Here is a 20,775-nt window from a genome sequence, read left to right as displayed (position 1 = left end):
AAATCACCCCACAACGACCGAGCTGCAACTGGTGCGACGCCGAGCATGACGGCGTCGGACATGGCCACGGCTTCTAGGTATGCAGTGTAACACGGAGCGGAGCGACGACGTAACGACGATGGCAGCCTCGGTGCAGACCCACACAGCTTCTCATCCCTGGCTCGTAGCTGTCAGTTCACGAGCTCCAGCCCTTCTCTTCACTCCCGCCATCGCCAACAGCACCCCTTCGACCTCTCCATGCAACTCCACATGAACCGTTCAAGTACACGGCTGAAGAATGTCATGACGCCGGGCTACAGCCTACACCCATTGCCACCCATGCTCAAATCCCAGTCGTCTACTCGTCGGCCTCAACAACGGCGGTCTCGAGGCCCTTGAACGAAGTGACACCCTCGACAACCGAAGCGACAACGTAAAGCTTCTCCTTGGCACCCTCGTCGTCGTTACGCTTGCGCTCGAGGCGGACACGGACGCGGCGGGGGGGAGTGCGGACACCACGGGCCCAGATGTGCTGGTTGAGGGCGGGCGAGATGCGGACGTCCTTGACACCCATGGCCTTCTGGGCGAAGAGGGTGACCTCCTTGATGGCCTTGGGCGACTCTGGAGAAGGGGTTAGTGGCTGCTGCATGGCGTTGTGTCGGAGTAGTAAAGCAGGCGGCACACGACGAATGTCGAGGCGCGCTGTTTCACTGCTCCGTCGGCCGACTCACTCTTCTTGAAGGAGAGGTCGTGGGTGCGCTTGTGGAGGTTGATCGTGTACTCGCGGGTAACGACGTCCTGGAGCGCGGAACGCGTCTTGCGGGTCTGTCATGGTCAGCTCTGCTGCTTGCTTGTTGCCTGTCGATGTGGTTCGGGGTTGGTAGGTTCACGCGAGTTGGTGAACATTTGTTGGCAGGCGAGATTCTGGAACGGGACGGCGCGCTCGACACGACGGCGTCGTCGGCACAGCCTCCGTCCCCATCGCCAGCGCCTCTCTCTGCCAACACTGGACTGGCTCTGGGCTGGATGTCGACGGCGTCCCAAGCCGCCCGGCACACATCTCAGCGGGCGGCACACCTTCAATCCCTCTCCGCGTCGCTGCACGCCGCCGTCCAGCCCCTCCAGCCCAGTCCAGTCCATTGCTCCTCGCAGTCCCTCCCGTCGCCGTCGCCGATGCACGCTCGAATCGAGAACTAACCTTCTGGGTGGGCGCCTGTGACATTGTCAGCGTCAAACCTCGAATTTTAACACGACACGACGGCGAGCGACGAGGGAGTCGATGGGCACGGTGCTCGCATGCCCGTAGTCGCTGTCCGCTCCGTCGTCGTTGCCGTGCCGTTCGGTGTCATCGTCGCTGCTCACCATTTTTCTAGACTGTGTACCGACTTGACGGATGGAGAGGCTGTTGCTGTACCCTTTGCGCCGATGAGATGCTGCAGCGAGCGCTCAGTGTGCTGCTGCCAGACTGTGCGAGGCAGAGGCAGCAGGCAGGACGCTGCCAGCAGCGACACCGCCCACCACCCACCACCCAACGAAATCCAGGGCGTCAACGGAATCAAAATCTGGAGCACGCGGGATCAAATTTCAGTTTCGGTGATAGGTAACGCCGAGTTTCGCGATTCTAACACTGAGACGGATATCATTCAATGTCCGCTGTTGGGATCCATCCGGTTTGAAACATTTGCCTCATATTGGATCCAGCTTGAGACACAGTCCATAGTAGTAGTGCGTGCATAGTGCCCATCTCACACATGATAGCGACACACGATGTGCATGGGTACACACGAGAGCAAGACTGATAGGTGTCACACCTACTGACACCGTCCTTGCACCTCCCAACAACACCACCCGAGGCAAGCACGTTTCTTCCGAACGCGCGCTCAATGTGCGCTGACTGCTGCTATTATCACTCCTGTGCCTTCATCATGGCACCCGAGCGCGCCCACAGCCTACAAGGCGTGCTCTTCACGTAACCCGATTGTATTTGACTCTCTCTATCCAAGATGTGATCACGAAATAAGCTTGTAGGTTATGGCCCCGGACATAGTCGGGCAGCGCGCACCTTCAGGGAAACGGCGAGTTCATGAGCGGTCGAACCTGATTAACCCCAGGCAGAACCTGAGCACTCCATTCAACTTTTGTGCCCTCTTGCGGGCGCATCCACCGCGACACGCACACTTCATTGTCTATTACGGGGAAGTCAGGTCAAAAGCCAGCCAGGTCGGGTCCGCACAGGTCGCGCGCCGTGCCATGCAGACGCGCCAGCGGGCAGCCGGACCGACAGACGGGCACACTGCTGCAGCAGCAGCAGAGTTCGTTTGTGCTGATTCTGGTAGAACTCGGGCCCTTTGCCTATCCTGAGCGCCTCGCCGACCACCACCACGCGCGACGCGCGACGCCGTCCAACGCCAGACATAGGGCCAGGGCCTTGCAAAATATTTGGAAAGGGGCCTTGGCCGACTGGGACTCCGGGGAGTGCCCGATGCAGCAGCAGCAGCAGCCAGCAGCCGCAGTGTCAGCTCACCAGCCAGCCAGCTCCATGGCAGACTGACTTATCTCGAGCTCGCTCGCCCGCTTGCTCCTTTGCTCCTCATCACTGACAAAATGTCGACCCTTCGCCAGCGCACGACGGACAAGGCTACCGGCAAGGCCGCCGCCAAGGTTGATGTCGACGAGCTCCAGCTCCCCGAGGAGAAGAAGTGGGTTTGCAAACTGCCGCGCGCCAATCGCCACGGCGTGATTGGACGAGACACTGATATCCTGCCCCCCAGGTTCGTCGTTCCCAACTTCACCAACAAGCAGCTTATGGATGCCATCCCGTGAGCATGACGCCGGCGAGCAGATGCAGTAGCATGTTACTGATGTCCAAAGGGCCCACTGCTTTGAGCGCTCGGCCCTCAAGTCGACCCAGTACCTTGTCCAGGATGTCGTCGCTCTCGCGATCCTGGTCGTCGGTGCCTTCCACATCGAGGACCTGCTCAACTACCTGTAAGCTCCGTTGCAAGGGAGCCCCACTAACCCTCGTAGTGACCTCGCTCCCCTCCCGACCAAGGCCCTCCGCATCGCCCTCTGGACGGCGTACACCGTGATTGCTGGTTTCTTCGGCACCGGTCTCTGGGTTGTCGGGTGAGTACACTGCCAAGCACTGCGGCACCGCACGCGCACGTGTATACACAAGCTGACGATCCCGCAGCCACGAGTGCGGTCACCAGGCCTACTCTACGTCCAAGACGCTCAACAACACGGTCGGCTGGGCCGTCCACTCGTTCCTCCTCGTGCCCTACCATGCGTGGCGCATCTCGCACGGCCGCCACCACGCCTCGACCGGCAGCCTCACCCGCGACGAGGTGTTCGTGCCCCGTACCCGCTCCGAGATCGGTCTCCCGGCCCCCAAGGACGAGAACGAGGTTGTCGGCATTCACGTGTCCGAGGAGAGCCAGAGCCTCCTTACCGAGATCCTCGAGCACGTCCCCATCACCGCCATGTGGATCGTCCTGTACCAGCTCGCCGGCTTCCCTCTGTACCTCATCATGAACGCTGCTGGCCAGCACCGCTACCCCGCGTGGACCAACCGTAAGTGGCGCGTGACCACCGTACAAAAGCCACAGCTCACGCCCCGCCCCCAGACTTCTCGCCCGACTCGATCATCTTCCGCAAGAACCACAAGTGGCAGATCATCTGGTCCGACTTTGGCTTCTTCGCTACCATTGCCGCCATGGCCTACTGGTCGTACGCGCGCAGCTTCACCGAGATGTTCCTCATCTACGGTATCCCCTACCTCTGGGTCAACAACTGGATCGTTCTCATCACCTACCTCCAGCACACTGACCCCACTCTTCGTGAGTACTTATACCTCTGCGGGCCAGTTCGCAGCTGACCCCACGCCCCAGCCCACTACTCGGACAAGACGTGGACCTTCCCCCGTGGCGCCCTCGCCACGATCGACCGCACCTTCCTCGGCCCTATCGGCATGTGGTGCGTCCACGGCCTCTGCGAGACCCACGTCGCCCACCACATCTCGAGCAAGATCCCCCACTACCACGGCGAGGAGGCCACTGCCGCCCTCAAGAAGTTCCTCGGCCAGCACTACAACCGCTCCGAGGAGAACATGCTCGTGTCTCTGTGGAAGAGCCACAACCAGTGCCGCGTGAGTTTGCACCGCCGCCAGCGCCACTGCCTATAACCTCCAATCTAACACCCCCCAGTTCATCGAGGACGACGTCGACGTTGCGTTCTACAAGGACGTTCGTGGCGTGGCCCAGCGCTACGGTGTCGAGGAGCCCCTTGTCGACTCTGGTGTCGAGCTGTCGTCGTAAGGACACACACACACACAGCTGACCCGTGTCCGTCCGCCTTCTACATCCGCCGTGTTCCCACATACATTAGCATAGCACACGCATAGTGTAGTACACATTTCATAGATTGGTAGACTTTTGTGCATGCCCCCAGGTGGCAATATGCATCCATCTCATCTTATCAGGACCATCATCACTACGGGCCGATTAGCGCCGGGTCGCGGGATCAAAAAGTCGCGTCCTCCCCCATCGTGTCATGTCCATCGCATCGGCGCATCGCAGAAATCAACGTCAACAATACCCACCAGCCAGCGGCCGACTACGCCATGTCGTCGACCTCGCACACGATCGTCTCGGCGCCGGGCAAGGTGCTCCTTGCAGGCGGGTATCTGGTCCTGGACCGCGCGTACACCGGCCTGGTGGTGGGCACGTCGAGCCGCTTCTTCTGCTCGGTGGTCGACACGCCTTTGCCCTCGGCGCCGGCGTCATTCTACGCCGCGAGCGTGCGCGTCCGTGCCGGCCAGTTCCCCGCCGACTCGGCATGGAGCTACGACGTGCTCGTGCCCGCTGGCACGCGCGCGCCGCTCCTCACCCCCACCGGCACCACTGGCAGGAACAAGTTTGTCGAGACGACGCTCGCCAAGGTGCTCCAGTATGCGCTGGAGCGCCTCGTGGCCTCGGGCCTCGGACAGGCTGCTGCTGGCGCTGAGCTCCTCCGCCGGCTGTCGGGCGGAGGGCGGACCGCGCTCGACGTCGTAGTCCTGGCTGATAACGACTTCTACAGCCAGCGCGAGCAGGTGAGTGTGATGATGGGGTGCGATGGGGGCTATGGGAGGGCTGGAGCCCGGGTGCATTTCGGCGACATGATCTCTTGTGCACTGCCCTCCTTTGGTGGGCAGTGTCTTGGCATTCTCGAACAGCGCCATGCATTTCGCGGGCTTGTGCTGGACTCGTTGTCGATGTCTAGATCTCACAGAATGAGGGTCTGGGCCGTGGAACGCCGTTCACCGCTGGGTAGATCTAACACCCGCAGCTCGCTGCCGCCTCGCTCCCCGCGCGCCTCAGCTCCCTCGAGAGCTTGACGCCCTTCTGCCCCTTACCCCGTGGCATCGGACAGACGAACAAGACGGGCTTGGGCTCATCTGCGGCGCTGGTGACCTCTCTCGTCGCTGGTGTCCTGTCTCACCTCGGCCTCGTGGACGTCAGCAAGCCGGCCGACGTGGACCGCATCCACGCGCTCGCACAGGCGGCCCACTGCTTCGCGCAGGGCAAGGTCGGCTCTGGGTTTGACGTCTCGTCGGCAGTCTACGGCTCGCACGTGTACCGCCGCTTCTCGCCGGCCGTGCTCGAGCCCTTGTTCAACGCGACCGAGGGCGCGCCGCCTCCGTCGGTGCTCGCGTGTGTCGAGAGCAAGGCATGGGACCAGGAGGTGACGCGCTTCCGCCTGCCCCGAGGCTTGAGGATGCTGCTTGCTGATGTTGATGCCGGCACGGACACGCCCAGCTTTGTTGGCAAGGTTTTGGCGTGGCGCAAGGCCAAGCCAGAGGAGAGTGAGTCGGACAAGGCATGGCCACAGCTGACGCACCCAGGCCTCGCCCTCTGGACCCAGCTCGACGAGTCCAACAGGCTGCTGGAATCGCAGCTGTCCAAGCTGGCAGCTGTGGACCAGAGCAACGAGTATGCCGAGACGCTCAAGGCGTTTGCCTCGACGTCGGTTGGTGGCGTGAGTACCCAGCCCAATCTGGTGACTGCCGGCTGATCACGCGTTGTTCAGCTTGCCACAAACGACCCCATTGCTACCCAGTTGCAAGATATCAACGCCACTGTCGGCAGGATACGCTCCGGCATGCGCGACATGTCTCCAGCCTCCGGCGTACCTATCGAGCCAAAGGAGCAAACGAGGCTGCTAGACTCGTGTTCTGGTTGTCATGGTGTTCTGGGAGGCGGTGTGCCTGGCGGTACGTTTTTTACGCAACTTGTCGCTTTGGACGCTGACAACCGGGGGTAGCTGGCGGATACGATGCCATTTGGGTCCTCTGCGTCGACGATCCCGCTGTGATTACGACGGTCGAGGACGTCTGGGCCTCGTGGACCGAGATGTCTGTGAGCCCCCTGTCGGCACGGCAGTCGGATGGCGGCCTTCAGGTCGAGGACGAAGGGAACGTTCGCGGCCTTGCAGACGCGCTCAAACGCGCCAGGGTGTAGGAAGTGTTCTATGCATGCATCATCAGACAGACGCCCCCGCCCTGTTTCGTTTACGACGTGTACTGTGTTGTCCATGTGTACACATGTACGACGTGTCGCTGGATGGTCACCCGCGGCCCTCAAAGACGGCCGCCCGACACCTTGTTTGGTTGCGAACAACAATCTGAAACGCCGCACCTCTCATCGCAGCCAGTGATTCAGCGAGCTCTACTGGAAATAAACTCGGATGCTAACGGCACGTTGTTGATAGGTATCCTTCCCGCCCGCCAGGCACACCACAAGCTTGACAACGCTCTGCAGTATAGGACGGCTGCAGCATGACCCGAAGAGAGTCCCGCTGTTTATGTGTACCTTGTTGTCGCTGAGCGACTGGCTTCCGCCGTGGCAACTGGGGGCAGGCCGGCGGTGCGGTGGTGGGAGAGCGGAGCAGGTGGCAATGTTGGACAAAGCTTTTGCCGTACAGCCGTGGCATGCTGCGGCTCTGGTCTCGGTTCCCGCACTGCCCGACATGACAAGGTTACCAACAACGACATGGGTGCAGCCATGTGCAGGACATTGACGACTACAACAGCCTAGCAGCTAGCAGGGTGCTAGGCGGCGTGCCTTGCGCTCCAGGAGGCAGGAGTCAACGCTAGGGGCTAGGGGCCGCATGCCAAGGACGATGAGGCGGCCAACCATTGTATTCATTCATTCTCACACGCAGTCCGGCGACTTGTCGGGGCGAGCAGCGTCAGTGGCTGGAAACCCAGAAGACGAGGCAGATCGCACCGTTCTTACCTTGCCTGTCAACCCGAAACCGAGGAACGGGGGCAGGGGGGCGGTGGGCGTTGCGATGCACATACATATATACTGGCTCGGGGGATCAGGCTGCCCAGTGACCCCCCCACATCTCACGCACGCAATGGCAGACATCGAGCAGGCGAGGCTGGCCGAGCCGGCATGGGCGAGCGATAACCGGCGCGGGCGAAGAGGCGTGTCGTTCGGACTGTGAGTCGCGGCGCGGCGCTCATCATGGACGGCACTGACATTGAACCCCAGGCCATCACTGCGCGGCGGCATGGCCATGCTCATTGCCCTCGTGCTCTTCTGGGCCGGATACGTGGTGCACAGCGCCCCGGAGCACGTCGCGAGCGTCAAGAGCACGCTCGCAGGCTGGGTCCACCCGACCCCGGTCGACATCGTGCCCCCGCCCGTTATCGACACGCGTCCGGACGTCGACAGCCTAGTGGAGGAGATTGCGCGCATCAAGGTGCTCAAGTCGCTGCTGAAAGAGCGCTTCCCGGCCGGGTACGTAGAGTTTCGCGTCGCGCAACACACACCACACTAGCTGACCCCCGCCAGCGAATGGGAAAAGTACAGGTCGAACAACTACAACGCGCTCGACCGCCTCGCATCATGCATCCAGCATGGCGGGTGCCATGAGAGCGAGGAGACGGTCATCTTGGCAGGCAGCTATCACTTTGGTAAGTTGGGATCTGGTGATCTGGTGACGAGCGTGTGGCGGTGCCGCGGCGGTGGGCAACGGGCAGTGTAGCCTGCCGCCGCCGCCGCAGCCACCGATCCAGCCTAGTCACCTCAGTCGCCGCATCCATGACGCAAGATGGCTGATCATGTGTCCAGGAAACTCCAAGGCCGGCGATGTGTCCGGAGAGGACATCTGGTGAGTCTCTACAAACACGGCTGCATGTGGCGGCGCTGACGGCCCCAGGGCGGCATCCACAATCGAAATGTTCGAGTCGCTCAACCACACCGTGCTCTACGCGTGGAACCAGTGGGAGTCGCTCCTCATCTACCAGGCGCTCTCGAAGCGCATCCCCATCGTCATTATGGAGCGCGACCACTACCAGCGCTGCGTGGAGCGGACCGAGGGTGAACAGAAGGAAGACGGCGACGAGCACTGGCGCAAGCTGCCGTACTGCATCCAGTCGGCAAAGTTCCCCGAGGGCATCCCGTACTGGAAGATCTTCTTGTGGCACTTCTGGCACGGCTCTGACCACGCTCTTGGATCTCGCTGGACAATGTCGCCCGAGGACTTTGCCAAGATCTACCCCAACGACCCCAAGGCTGGGAACCACTACATAGGTGAGGAGCGTGGCGGCTACCGGGAGCCCGAGCGCGGCTGCTGACACACACACCTAGGCTACTCGATCGAGTCGCGATGCCGCAAGGAGCAGCACTTCAAAGAGCGCAAGCACCGCGGGTTCATCTTTGGCAAGCATGAAAACTTCTTCCGCCAGGAAGAAAACGCGTTCTGGGACGCCATGCCCAAGGTCCGCGACGCGATCAAGCCTGACGGCGACGAAAAGTTTGAACTCTACTCGCTTTCTGGGCCGACGCTCCCCGAGGGCATTATGGAGGAGACGTTCACGCCGGGCATCTGGACGCTGGGTCGCCAGACTCAGTCGGGCTTCCACCGCTTCGTGGCGCAGAGCAAGGTCATGATCGGGACGGGCGCGCCGAAGCTCTCGCCGTCGCCGTACGACGCGCTGTGCATGGGCGTGCCGTTCATCAACCCCATTCTCGAGTGGGACAAGAAGCAGCCGGCCGACAAGACCAAGTGGCGCGTTCAGCAGTCGGCGCTCATCGACGTGCCCGAGCCGTACGTGTACCACGTGTACAAGCACAACGAGGAGGACTTTCACCGCGCCGTCGAGGCGGCAGTCCAGACCCCCATCCCGCGCTACATCCCCCCTCCGATGCGCCTCAACGCCGTGCTCGAGCGCCACCGCCTGTGGGTCGCCAACGACTGGCACAAGGAGGCAAAGGAGCTCGTGGCGCAAAAGTACAGGGGCCAGCCGAAATCCGACTATGCCCACCTCATCATGGACGAGGTGTACATGGAGGACTTCCCCGGCCCGCGTATTGGCGAGTGGATCTGGAAGGGCCCAAAGAGGCGCCGCCAGATTGGGCAGTGAGTGGGTAGTAGTACATAGGACATTGCAGGTTGTGTTGTAAGATGCATAGATGGCTTGGCGGGTGGGTGAGGGGGGGTGAGTGGGGGTGCGGCGGCGTGTACTGCGCCATGTGCCTCTGTGTACAATTGTGTCAAATCTAATCCGCAGCAGGGCAGGAGCGAGCGGCCAGGATGGCCAGGAAACGCCTCGTGCACAGACGGCGTCACTTGGACTTTTCAAAACAAACGGAGATGTCTTGGTCTGTGCAGGGTGAGACTGCGAGTGAGACATGGAGGCAGCCTCGCCGGTGTTGGGTTTTACACGCTAGTAGAGAGAAGAATGGTTGCATAGAAAGATAGTTGCACGCACGCACATGTAGAGCGGCGTCGGCCTGTGGCCAGAATCAATGTTACGTAAGGCTAGAATCCAACACTCCCCTCGGACGTCTCGTCGCGATCAGTTTGCGCGAGCGGGCTGTCGTGCGGAGGTCTGCTGGTTTCAGGCGCGGAGCTTGAGATCCTTGCAGGCCTTGGCCTGCATGGGGCCACTCAAAGCCTTTGTGAGGCCGTCGGCAATCTGCTTGTCGGCGGGTACGTGCTGCAAAGCAAACTGGCCAGTGTTGACCAGGTCGCGGATCTTGTGGTAGCGGCGCTCGATGTGCTTTGAGCGCGAGTGCGCAGTAGGCTTGTTTGCCAACGAGATTGCGCCTGTGTTGTCCACGTACAGGGTGGACGGCTTGTCCTGGGGGTAGCCCACAAATTCAGCCATGCGCCGGAGGAAGACAGTTTCTAGGCCAGCTTCGCAGATGGCCATGTACTCAGCCTCGGTCGTGGACGTGGCTGTGGTCTGTTGGCGGCGCGATTGCCATGTGATTGGCGAGCCCAGGAAGAATGCGACGTAGCCGGTGGTAGAGCGGCGTGTGTCCACGCAGCCGCCGAGGTCCGAGTCCGCGTACACGTCAGGCCTGGTCTGCTTTGGGTCGCTGCCGAGGATAAGCCACTGGTTGCGCGTGTGCCACAGGTAGCCAATGGTGCGACGCGCTGTCGCAAGGTGAACTGTGGTGGGCTTGTTGTTGAAGCGCGCGAGATAGCCAGCTGTGTAGGCGATGTCTGGGCGTGATACGCTTGCTGTCCAAAGGACGCCGCCTGTCATGGTCCTGTACTCGGAGGTGAAGGTTGCGCTGAGCTCGTCGCCGTCCTCAGAGCCGGGTAGCTCCCCTGCAGTTGGCAGAGGGCATGTCTTGCCAGTCTTCCAGTTCTCCACCTTGTGCTTCTTGGCAATGTGCTCAATGTAGGTGGCCTGGTTGAGCGCAATGGTGTCGCCGCGCTTCTCAACGCGGATGCCGAGCATTTGTGAGGGGTAGCCCAGGTCGACAACTGTCCAGCGCTTGCGGAGGGCGGTGATAATGTCGTCGGCCTGCTTTGTGGTGGCTGTACCGATGAGGAAGTCGTCCACGTAGATGGTCACGAGCGCTCCGTCGGTCTTGCGGCGGTAGAAACCCCAGTCGTCTTCGCAGGCCTCAAAGCCGAGCTCGAGCAGGGCGGCGCGGGCCTCCAACCACCAGTGGTGGCCAGACTGCTTGAGGCCATAGATTGCCTTCTTGAGCATGAGGACCTTGCCAGGTTTGACAGCAACGCCGGTTGGAGGGCTGAGGTACAGCTCAACGTCCAGCGTGCCGTTGAGGTAGGCTCCTTCGACGTCGCATTGGCGGATGTTGAACTTCTTGGCCGCGCAGGTGCTGAAGAACAGGCGTACAGTGCCCATGCGACTCACAGGCGCGTACGTGTCCTCGAAGTCGATGCCTGGTACTTGCATGAAGCCGCGCGCGACCAGACGTGCCTTGTACTTGACAATCTTGCCATTGGCGTCGCGCTTGCGGCGTAGGACCCACTTGGCAGAGAGAGGTTTGCGTCCCTCGGGCAGGTCTGCCTCAACGTAGGTGCCGTACTTCTGCAGGTTGGCGAGTTCGGCGTCCATGGCCTTGCGCCACTGCTCGCGCTCTGCGCCGCGTAGGCCCTCGTGGACAGGAATGGTGTCATCGCCTTCGGAGGCCTCGGTGGCAGCGGCGAGGGACATGGGCTGGTCGTAGTACATGATGGCAGCGGCTTCACCGGGCGGCGCAATGTCGTCATCATTGACGTCATCCTGCTCGGCGTCGGGGTCGTCTTCGAGGTACTCGATGTCGTCTGGCGCGGCGATGGGTTCTCCTGGTCCTTGCTCCCCTGCAGCGAGTACGTCGCGCGTGTAGATCACGCTGTGGTCGTTTTCCAGGAGGACGCACCAGCCAGCGCAGTGTGGGTCGATACCAATAAGCCAACCTGGCACGGATCGTGGGCGCTCGAACGTGTCGAGGTGTTTGACCTTGGCCTTTGCAAGCCGCGCGTACACCTTGGTGCCAAAGGGCTTGAGATTGTCAAAGTGGGGCTTGCGGCCAGTCATGAGCTCGTACGCCGATACGCCGTCATCATTGAGTGATGCCATGTTGATTAAGACGGCGAGGTACTCGGCGGCGTAGTCCCATAGGTCTTCAGGGATGTGCGGTGCGGCGGCAAGGAGGGTGGCGATACCCTCCTTCATGGTGCGGATGGCGCGCTCGGCCACGCTGTTGTTCTCTGGCGTGTAGACAGCGGAGGTCTGGTGATTGATACCCTCCTCGGCGCAGTACTCGGCCATGCCGTCGTTGAGGAACTCCGTTCCCTGGTCCGAGCGGATCCACTTGACCTTGATGCCGGTCTGCCTCTCAATGCGGCGCACGAAACTGCGCACGGCGGCAAGGATGGGGGCTCCAGACTTGCTAGGCAGGGGGATGTACTCCTTGGCTCCAGTGTAGTCTGCTGCCATGCAGAGGAGATACTGGTTGCCACGCTCGCTCGTGTTGGAGATCATGCCGGTGAGGTCCATGTGGATCATCTCACCCTTGGCAGAGCCGCGCATTGAGTGCTGGTCGCGTGGGTGGTTGGTGGACTTGTGCATTGCACAGTGTTGGCAATCACGCAGCCGGTAGTCCGAGTTGGCCAGGGCTTCTGGGTCCACGCCGGTGAGGAGGCCGGCGCGCGCAAGCTCGATCATCTTAGTCTTGCCCATGTGGGCGAGGTGGCGATGGATGGTAAGGACAAAGCCAACGCCGTACTTGGGTTTGGCGGGTTCAGCTTCGTCGTCGCGGACAATGTCCACTGGTGCCACCTGCGCACGCTGAGGGCGCCAGAGTGTCGCCGTGGGGCGCGCGTTGAGGCTGTCGTCCAGCTCGAGGTTGACGGCGCCGTTGCGCATCCAGGTGTCTTCTCCGTCAAAGGTCCAGCCAGCCTCCTTGCAGACGCGCTTGGAGATCATGTTGTGGACAGTGCCGGGGGAGTAGTGCACGTCTGGGATGGTGGCTGATCCGTCACTGGTGGTGATGATGATGTCACCAACCTCATCCGCGGGGATGAGGTAACCAGTGCCGCCCATTTCAAAGTAGGCGGTGCGCTTGAGCGCGCAGATGTTGCTGAGCAGCGTGCGGTCGCCGATGAGTGAGGTGTTGGCTCCTGAGTCGATGAGGAGATGCGCATGCGTGTCCGAGAGGGTGGCAGCAGCTGCCTGTGCCGGTGGCGCGTGGGAGTATGACGACACGAGGTGGTCAGGGATACGCGTGTATGAGGCGATCGACGCGCCGGACTTGTCCTCGCCGTCCTTCTTGGGCTTCTCCTTCTTAGGAGGTGGCGAGTCCTTGGTATTCTCGGCCGTGTGGTACTCCTTCTGGTTGCAATCGTTGGTCATGTGTGAGAAAACGTGGTGGTATGCGCACCAGCGAGGAGGTTTGTTGGAGGTGCCGGTGTCGGTGTCCGTGGTGCGCCCAGTGGTGGCACCGCCACGTCCACGCCCGCGCCCGCGTCCGCGGCCGCGGCCACGGCCAGTGGAGGTACTGGCCTCGTCGGCCTTGTCGTCCTTCTTGTTTGCGCTGGCTGCGACGTGCTTGCCTTCGCGCTCCAAATCGCGTTTAACAGAGTCGATGTACCTGTCGTAGACGCGCGAGATGGTCTCCCATTTGTCGTCTGTGGCCATGCGGCGGATGGTTGCCTCTAGCTCGTGTGGCATGCCGTTGTAGAACATCTGGGCGCGTTCATCCTCTGTGAGAGGAGAGCCCAGGTCGGCGAGCTCGGTGAGCTTCTTGCGAAAGGTCGTCATGTAGGCTTTCTTTTGCTCAAGGTTTGCGTCGGTCTTGACAAAGAGGGTGGCCATGGCTGAGCGGATGCGGATCACCTGCTGCTTGGTGTCCGAAAGGTAGCGCTGTTTGAGGGCCTTGAAGATGTCTGCGGCGTACCACAGATGCTCGTAGTCCGAGATGATGTGGGGCTCGACGGTGCGTAGGAGTGCGCCACGTGCGCCGAGCTCGCGCTTTTGCCACTTGAACCACTCGTCGCGTTCGTCCTTGCTAAGGGCTTCCTCATCGGGTTCTGGCTTGACAGAGTCGCCGTGGAGGAGGGACATGGTGGTGGCTAGGATGACGGAGATGGCTGTCATGTCTACGCCAGTGACCTCTTGTCCTCCTGTGGTTGCTTGGGCGGCTTGTTGTGCGGCCTCTAAAGCGCGCTGCGCCGTTGCTGCCTGAAGACGAGTGATTGTGCCCGAGGTACTTGAGCTGGATGACGCGCCGGTGGTGGGTGGAGTCGGCGTCTTTGAGCGCTCGCGCTCACGGCGTGCCTCTAGAGCAGGGCGAGTGATGAAGGCTGAGCCCTCTGGTAAGGAGGTGCCGGCGTGCTCGAGGCTGTCGCGCGGCGCATTGGGGTTGCGGTAAGGGTCCTTCTCATTGCCGTTGAGCGCGGCGTGAAAGCCCTTTTCGTAGGCGATGGCCTGGAGATCCTTGTGCCACCTCGCAAAGCTGTCAAAGCCTTTGAGTTTGGTGGCCTTGGCTAGGTCGCCGTTACTGTGGTCGCTCATGTTGGTCTCCTCTAGTAGTGGAGGTTGAGCAGTGTGCGTGGGAACGTGGTCACGTGACTGTGGGATGACGGCGATGACGTTGAGTGAACGCCCGGTGGAGGTTGTGTGGAGGGCGTCCAGGGGGCGTGGTAGTGTGAACGTCTCGCACAGGTGCGGCGCCGACGGCGATGGCGAGCTCGCAGTTTTGGGTCTCGTGCGTTGCCGTTAGCGCGCAGACGTTGGGCCGCGCTGGGGGTACACCCTCGCGCAAGAACTGCTACTCTAGCTGCCCTGTGAGCTCGGCTAGGTGGTCCTTGTTGGCCTGGTTGTGTCACCGGTTGACACAGCTCGCTGCCTGGGCGAGGAACGTGTCGCTGGTGGTGATTCTTGCAGTACTGGTGCGTGGAGCTGTCGCCGAGGATGCTGTCGTACTCGTAGACGGCGTCGGAGGTGTTTGACTCTTAATCTGTTGGGTTTTACACGCTAGTAGAGAGAAGAATGGTTGCATAGAAAGATAGTTGCACGCACGCACATGTAGAGCGGCGTCGGCCTGTGGCCAGAATCAATGTTACGTAAGGCTAGAATCCAACAGCCGGCGGCACTCGTGTCTAGGAGGTAGCACCATTTTATAGGCTCGCAGAGCACAACTGCTTTGGTGGCGACCCGCGACGCGGGGCGACATGATCTACATGTCAACGACGCCTAGCGGCGCGCAGTGCTCCCGATTTCCGCGTGGGCCTATTCTCGGAAACCTGGCAGATTGGAAGGCGTTTGGTGTAGGCGGCGGGGGTCCAGGGACGTGGCCTGACGCGGGAGTGCCGGTCCACTGCCCGCGACGTCCTTCCGACATGATTTCATGCCAGGCAGCAGACACCGACTAACAAACGACACGACACGACGACATCTCTATCTCTCCAACACACTCTTTGTCCATCGCTACCCACTTCCCATGCCCCCTTCCTCGGCCACACTTCGACTGAACCGTAGTATTGGCCCCTCTGAACCACTCCTCCCGGCGTTCACGCCCCGCCCCGCCCACAACAACAACAACCCACTCACGCGCAACAAGATGTCGTCCGCGCGGCTCAACCTAAACCCACAGCGCTTACGCTTCCTGCTCCGTGCGAGCGTCCTGGCAAATGTCATCCTCCTCGTCCTCCTCATCCGCTGGCCTGACTTTGAGTCGTCCGGCGACTCGGTCTTTGACCTGACCGGCACACGGCAGAAGGAGAATGCGCGCGTCGGCAGCGGCGGCGGCGACGAGGCGACCCGCTTTGTCACAAAGACGGTCAAGGTCCAAGGGGCGGCGGCCACGTCGACGGTCGTCGAGTTCAAGGACAGGATCGTCGAGGCCGACACGTGCAGCATGTGCGCCGTCGCGCCAGAGCTGTGCAGGGAGCTTGGGTGGGTGGTTGATGGTAGCGACGGGGCTGACGATCATCAGCGAGGACGGACTCCGCAGGGCAGTCGGCTACATGGGTACCAACAACCGCCTCCGACGCGCGCTCGCACGACTCCGCAAGGGCCAGCCATTCAACATGGGTGTTGCGGGCGGGTCGGGTACGTCAACAAGAAGATGAGCGACGCCGCTGACGCCAGTGTCCCTCGGACACGGACTGCACGTGGCCAACGAGGAGCGAGGTCCCGAGAACATGCACCGCCAGATCTTTGACTATCTGAACAAGAAGTTCCCCGGCAAGGGGGAGCCGGCCATCGAGCCGGACACGTCACTCAAGGCCGAGGGGAGGAACGGATTCTTCAACGGCGCGCAGGGCGGCGTCGGCGGCGACTACTTCTCCATGTGCTTCAAGGAACACTTCCCCGCCGACACGGACTTTTTGTTTGTCGAGACTGGTGAGTGCATGCTCCTGGGGCCTGGGTAGTTGCTGACGACGCGTAGCTGTCAACGAGGAGAAGTGGGTCATGCCGGCCGATGCAGAAACTAACCACCAGCGAACTGTTTGTCCAGAGGCCGTTCGAGCTCATGCTGCGAGGCTTCCTTGACCTCAGATCGGAGCCTGCGGTGATCAACCTGCAGTGAGTGGAACAATGTGACGACCACTGACCACTCCAGGGGCATTGCCTTTTCGTTCCCGCAGCTTGTCACTGGTGGCAACTTCCAGCAGCCGGGTATTGCCCAGTTCTACGACGTCCCGAGTCTCAGCCTGAACAACGCGCTCATGCTCAACATCCTCGACAAGCCGTCCCTGCTGACTGAGTACTTTGCCACGGGCGACGCTGGAGGTGCCACGACAGTGAACGGTATCGACCACCGACACATTGGCCTCAAGGGCCACCAGCTCTTTGCCGAGATTGTCAAGGCATACTTTGAACTGCAGTTGTGCGAGATGGACCGCATCGAGGAGGAGGCGGGGCACGACGACATTGAGAAGCTGTATCCCTTGGGACACCTCCCTCGCGTAGGTCACTCGCTACTAGACGGTCACTGACCAGCCCCAGCTTCTGGCAACAGAGAAGTACGACCCCACGAGAGTGACGCCACGCATCGACCCGTTCTGCAAGTCGATGAACTCGAAGAAGAACAAGCTGGTGCCGGTGGCGAACGAGGGGTGGCGCGAGTGGAACTGGAAGGACAAGGTGAGTGGCGGAGACATGGGGTGCTGAGCGGGGCTGACGACCTCTACAGCACTATCTCATTGCCGACAAGCCTGGGTCCAAGGTCACATTTGAGATCGAGACGGCCTTGGGCGTTGTGCAGCTCTTCTTCCAGCGCTCTGGCGCTTACCACCTCGGCAACGCCAAGTGCTGGGTGGACGACGATGTGGACAAGGCCCAGGTGCTCATCAGCTGGTGGGATCTCCCCTTCAACATTGGCCGCTCGGTGGATCTGCGCACCGACCTGGCTCCCGGAAAGCACAAGGTGCACTGCGAGTTATTGTCGGAGACTGGGGACCCTGATGGCGGCCACGAGTTCCGCATCATCTCCCTCATGAGTATTTAGAGACAGCGCGGGTGAATAGAGAGATCAAGCAAACGACTAGCTATGTACATGTTGATAGAGATGTCATGGATATATACACATAGAGCACACACACTCGTACACATACATACATGTATGTACACGCGCGCACGGCCTACGTCGATCATTCCGCGTTTCAGCCACGCGACGGTCCAAGCTGAAACACCATTCCAGCCCGCAAGTGACAACCTCCACCTGCCGCCTGTTGTTATTCGAGACGCGCAGTCGCGTCACATCGCAACGGCTCCACATTCACCACAGCGACCAACAACATGATAACACGCAAGCTCCAGCCAAAGGCTGCACAGACGTTGACCGCGCGGCGACTGTCAGACGCGACCCGGCTGGACGTGTTCAGACGGCGGCGGGTCCGACTCGCAGCGTACCTCCTACTAGCGCTGGCGGCTGCGTCGCTCTTTCTCCTCCCGGCGAGCTCACCGCCGAGCGCTGCGGCCCGGCGGGCACGAGACAGCGGATGTAAGGGCTGGGACCCGCTCGGAGCACCCAGCGCCGACCCGCCGCGCTGCCGCCGCGCACGCCAGCTCCGGCAGCTGCAGCGCTTCCTCGACAATCCCGAGTGGAAGTGAGTTGACGCCTTCCGTAGGACGGGCGCCCGATGGCGTGGCTAACGGCGGCGGCAGGTACGACGACGCGACGATGGCTGCGCTCCGCCGGCTGGAGCGCTGCGTGCTCGGCCTGTCCGACTGCCCGGGCACGCCGCTCATCGTCAGCCTGTACTGGTTTGCGTACAACGGCGTGCGGGGCGGCAGCGCGGGCGAGGAGGTGTGGATGCGCGAGGTGGTAAGTGGTGACCATGGCGCTGACGCTACGCTCGCGACGCTAACGCGACCGCGCAGATCGACAGCGCCGAGGCCGAGGGCTTTGTCGTCGTCACGGGGCATACGCGCGCCAGCATACTCCACCTCGTGCGCAAGCTCAGCCTGTCGATGTGAGTCAGGTCGTCGGGGTGGGGTGGCCGCTGACCTGGTACCAGCCGCATGGTGTGGTTCAATGAGAACAACGCGCTCGAGTGCGTGTCCAACCCGCGCTGTATCCGCTCCCAGGACTACGTCGAGGCGACCGACGTCACGCTGCGGCACGACATTGCCGCCATCGCACCGAGCGAGATGGGCACGCTGCCGCTTTGGAAGATCTTCGTGACGACCTACGTGGGTGTGAGAGAGGGCGGGCACGCTGACGCCTTCAGTGGGGGAGCAGGCCGAGCAACGCCGACCGGCCAGGCTTCAAGATGCACCGGGACTGGGCGGTGCCCGAGAAGGGGGGCGACGAGGTGTGGGCGTTCCAGCCGCTCGGGCGGCGGTGGCAGATTACGTGCGTGTGGCTGGCAGCTGTTGCAGGGCTGATAACACCAGGCCATACCCGTACCCCGGGCACACGTTTGTGCCCGTATCGATGGAGCGCGAGTGCCTCGCGACGCCGGCGGTGCGGAAACGGACGCGCCGCGTCGTCGTGCTGGGGAAACGCGCCAGCTACTTCCAGTCGCGGTTCTCCAGTATCCAGTGGGACGTTGTGCGGCGGCGCCTCGGCCAGGAGGACATCGAGCTCGTCGCGGCCATGGAGAACGACAACGCCACGGTGCCGGCGGGGATCAAGAACGTCGGCAAGCTCGACCACGGCGCCTACGCGAGCCTGCTGAGCGCGTCGTCGGCCCTCCTGGGCATCGGGAGCCCGATGATCAGCCCCGCACCGTACTTTGCCCTGTGCCGCGGGGTGCCGGTCGTCATGCCGCTCAATCTGCACGACGTCCCCAGCAGTGCCGGGTGGGACTTGTATGACGAGTGGGTAGATTGTCCCGTCACCAGTGAGCTAACCCGCCAGAGGACACGCGCAGCATGGGCCGGTGAGCGCATTGTCCAAACCCTACGTGTACCCGTACCACCCGACCGACAGTGAGGGCCTGATCGCGCAGGTGATCGCGGCAGTGGACACGCCGATCAAGCCATAGTGAGTGGACGTGGAACGAGAAAGCACATAGGCTGACCCACCGCAGCGTCCCGCCAGGCCACGGCGCCGAGGACGTCAAGGCCCGCACACACGCCATGCTGCACTACGACTACGAGGGCGAGTACACCACGATCGTCAAGGCGCGCGGCGGCTCGGTACCCGGCATTAAGAATTACATGCTGCGCAAGTGCTTTGACTGGGGGGACTGCTTCCACCACGGGTACACGCAAGAGTACCGAGGGGATTAGAGGCGACGCAACTAGACCGAGGGGACTACACGCAACTAGACACGATGCATAGATTACTTGTTTGGGGGGTAGTAGACGATCATCTCGAGGCCGTTGCTGTACGGCACGTTGATGCTGCTGAATCCCGAGCCAGGCGCGCGGACGTAGTCGAACAGCTCGGTGTATCCCTTTGCCGAGGTGATGGGGTTGTCGGCGACGATGACGGCGCCGGGGCGGAGATGGGGCTGGACGAGCTTGAGCGCGGGGAGGGCCATGGGGGTCCAGACTGGGCCGTCAGCTCACGCACCCTACGCCCACTCTACCCACTGTCAAGGAGCAAAAAGTCGATATCGCCAAGACCAGTCTTGAGCGTCTCGCGGAGGTCGCCAACGCGGAGGTCGATGGCCTTGACGGCGTCCGTGCCGCTCTCGGCCCAGTAAGCGCGCGCCTGGTCCGCCTTGGCCTCCTCGTGCTCGGTGCCAACGACGAGCGGCTGCCCGCCCAGCGCCGCGGCGTTCTCGGACGCCGCGAGCGCGAGGTAGATTGTGCTCACGCCGTAGCTCGTGCCAGCCTCGACGATGCGCCGCGCGCCGCTCGCCCGAAGGAGCTGGTACACGAACTGGCACTTGTCCTCGTCGAGCGCGATAAACTTGTCGCTTACGGCCGCTTTGAACTGCTCGCTCGGGACCGCGCGCAGGTCAAAGCCCGATTCCTGCGCCAGGCTCTGCTCGTGCAGCCGCGCGAGGAGCGCGCGGGTCGCTGCCGGCGCGTGCGCTAGCGGCGACGGGTGCTGCGCGTCGTTGGGGATAGACATGGTGTGCGGTGGGTGAGGGGGGGGGGGGTAGCTGGATGAGGTAGCTGGTAGAAGACGAGACGGGCCACGACCCGTCGCTTATATGTTGCTGCGACCTCGTCGTGCTGGTCCCCTCCTCGCGACATGACGTCTCTCGGCCGCCTTATCAGCGGGGTATCTGGGGTGAGGGCGGGCGAGTGGCGCGGGGCGGGCGGGGGGGATTTACTCCCGCCGCTGCAGTATCCGATCAGGAGAGGGAGACATCCGCTGGATTGAGAACGCAACACTGCACCACCCACGTCGTTAGGGGCAATGCGTCGCGCTGTGCTCTTGGCCGGATACCCGGGTCTCAAGGGGTGACGACTAGACTCGAGCCGTCGCTGTGCATCGTAACGACGCCTGCTTGGGGGTTGGGTGGAGATGCTCGGCTGGTCTGTGGCGGACCAGTTTTGCCACGCTGCGCCGATCAAACGCACACTTGTCACGGTGATCGACGGTGCGTCGTGATCGCCAGCGAGACCAGTAAAACTAATCACCACAT

The 20,775-nt window shown here is 61.9% G+C and overlaps 7 protein-coding genes across 7 annotated transcripts; 4 read left to right on the top strand and 3 right to left on the bottom strand.

The window, feature by feature from the left end:
* Positions 1-152: 152 nt before the first annotated feature.
* RPL31 (60S ribosomal protein L31) lies at positions 153-1,455 on the bottom strand. The gene is made up of 4 exons (XM_062767687.1): positions 1,342-1,455; positions 1,178-1,192; positions 711-804; positions 153-600 (listed from the first exon to the last, which is right to left on the bottom strand). The coding sequence occupies exons 1-4, from the start codon at positions 1,342-1,344 to the stop codon at positions 338-340; spliced, it is 375 nt and encodes a 124-aa protein (XP_062623671.1). The 5' UTR covers positions 1,345-1,455; the 3' UTR covers positions 153-337.
* Positions 1,456-2,583: 1,128 nt separating this feature from the next.
* On the top strand, positions 2,584-6,507 carry FAD12_1 (Delta(12) fatty acid desaturase; the record flags this gene model as incomplete). The annotated part of the gene is made up of 13 exons (XM_062767686.1): positions 2,584-2,798; positions 2,851-2,967; positions 3,007-3,105; positions 3,173-3,552; positions 3,606-3,818; positions 3,870-4,126; positions 4,185-4,291; positions 4,460-4,532; positions 4,583-5,071; positions 5,308-5,824; positions 5,864-5,997; positions 6,049-6,232; positions 6,283-6,507. 13 exons carry the CDS (start codon positions 2,584-2,586, stop codon positions 6,477-6,479), a joined length of 2,982 nt encoding a protein of 993 aa, XP_062623670.1. The 3' UTR covers positions 6,480-6,507.
* Positions 6,508-7,324: 817 nt separating this feature from the next.
* On the top strand, positions 7,325-9,448 carry MGAT5_1 (Alpha-1,6-mannosylglycoprotein 6-beta-N-acetylglucosaminyltransferase A). Its single transcript, XM_062767685.1, has 6 exons — positions 7,325-7,466; positions 7,518-7,766; positions 7,821-7,942; positions 8,100-8,139; positions 8,188-8,561; positions 8,619-9,448. Exons 1-6 carry the CDS (start codon positions 7,381-7,383, stop codon positions 9,392-9,394), a joined length of 1,647 nt encoding a protein of 548 aa, XP_062623669.1. The 5' UTR covers positions 7,325-7,380; the 3' UTR covers positions 9,395-9,448.
* Positions 9,449-12,438: 2,990 nt separating this feature from the next.
* Positions 12,439-14,290, bottom strand: LOC62_01G001205 (uncharacterized protein; the record flags this gene model as incomplete). The annotated part of the gene is made up of 3 exons (XM_062767684.1): positions 12,439-12,448; positions 12,504-13,899; positions 14,047-14,290. 3 exons carry the CDS (start codon positions 14,288-14,290, stop codon positions 12,439-12,441), a joined length of 1,650 nt encoding a protein of 549 aa, XP_062623668.1.
* An 874-nt stretch (positions 14,291-15,164) lies between these two features.
* On the top strand, positions 15,165-17,317 carry LOC62_01G001204 (uncharacterized protein). Its single transcript, XM_062767683.1, has 8 exons — positions 15,165-15,673; positions 15,714-15,829; positions 15,869-16,123; positions 16,170-16,185; positions 16,223-16,306; positions 16,344-16,689; positions 16,730-16,867; positions 16,917-17,317. Exons 1-8 carry the CDS (start codon positions 15,219-15,221, stop codon positions 17,229-17,231), a joined length of 1,725 nt encoding a protein of 574 aa, XP_062623667.1. The 5' UTR covers positions 15,165-15,218; the 3' UTR covers positions 17,232-17,317.
* A 204-nt stretch (positions 17,318-17,521) lies between these two features.
* On the top strand, positions 17,522-19,462 carry LOC62_01G001203 (uncharacterized protein; the record flags this gene model as incomplete). Its single annotated transcript, XM_062767682.1, has 9 exons — positions 17,522-17,577; positions 17,758-17,832; positions 17,891-18,050; positions 18,107-18,198; positions 18,244-18,424; positions 18,457-18,581; positions 18,623-19,030; positions 19,089-19,214; positions 19,261-19,462. 9 exons carry the CDS (start codon positions 17,522-17,524, stop codon positions 19,460-19,462), a joined length of 1,425 nt encoding a protein of 474 aa, XP_062623666.1.
* A 53-nt stretch (positions 19,463-19,515) lies between these two features.
* Positions 19,516-20,255, bottom strand: mdmC (O-methyltransferase MdmC; the record flags this gene model as incomplete). The annotated part of the gene is made up of 2 exons (XM_062767681.1): positions 19,516-19,727; positions 19,769-20,255. 2 exons carry the CDS (start codon positions 20,253-20,255, stop codon positions 19,516-19,518), a joined length of 699 nt encoding a protein of 232 aa, XP_062623665.1.
* Between the last annotated feature and the right edge of the window lie 520 nt (positions 20,256-20,775).

The sequence above is a fragment of the Vanrija pseudolonga genome, chromosome 1 (assembly GCF_020906515.1).
Source record: "Vanrija pseudolonga chromosome 1, complete sequence".
Taxonomy (NCBI): domain Eukaryota; kingdom Fungi; phylum Basidiomycota; class Tremellomycetes; order Trichosporonales; family Trichosporonaceae; genus Vanrija; species Vanrija pseudolonga.
The sequence above is the reverse complement of the archived record's forward strand: the minus strand, read 5'-3'. Positions and strand labels throughout refer to the sequence as shown.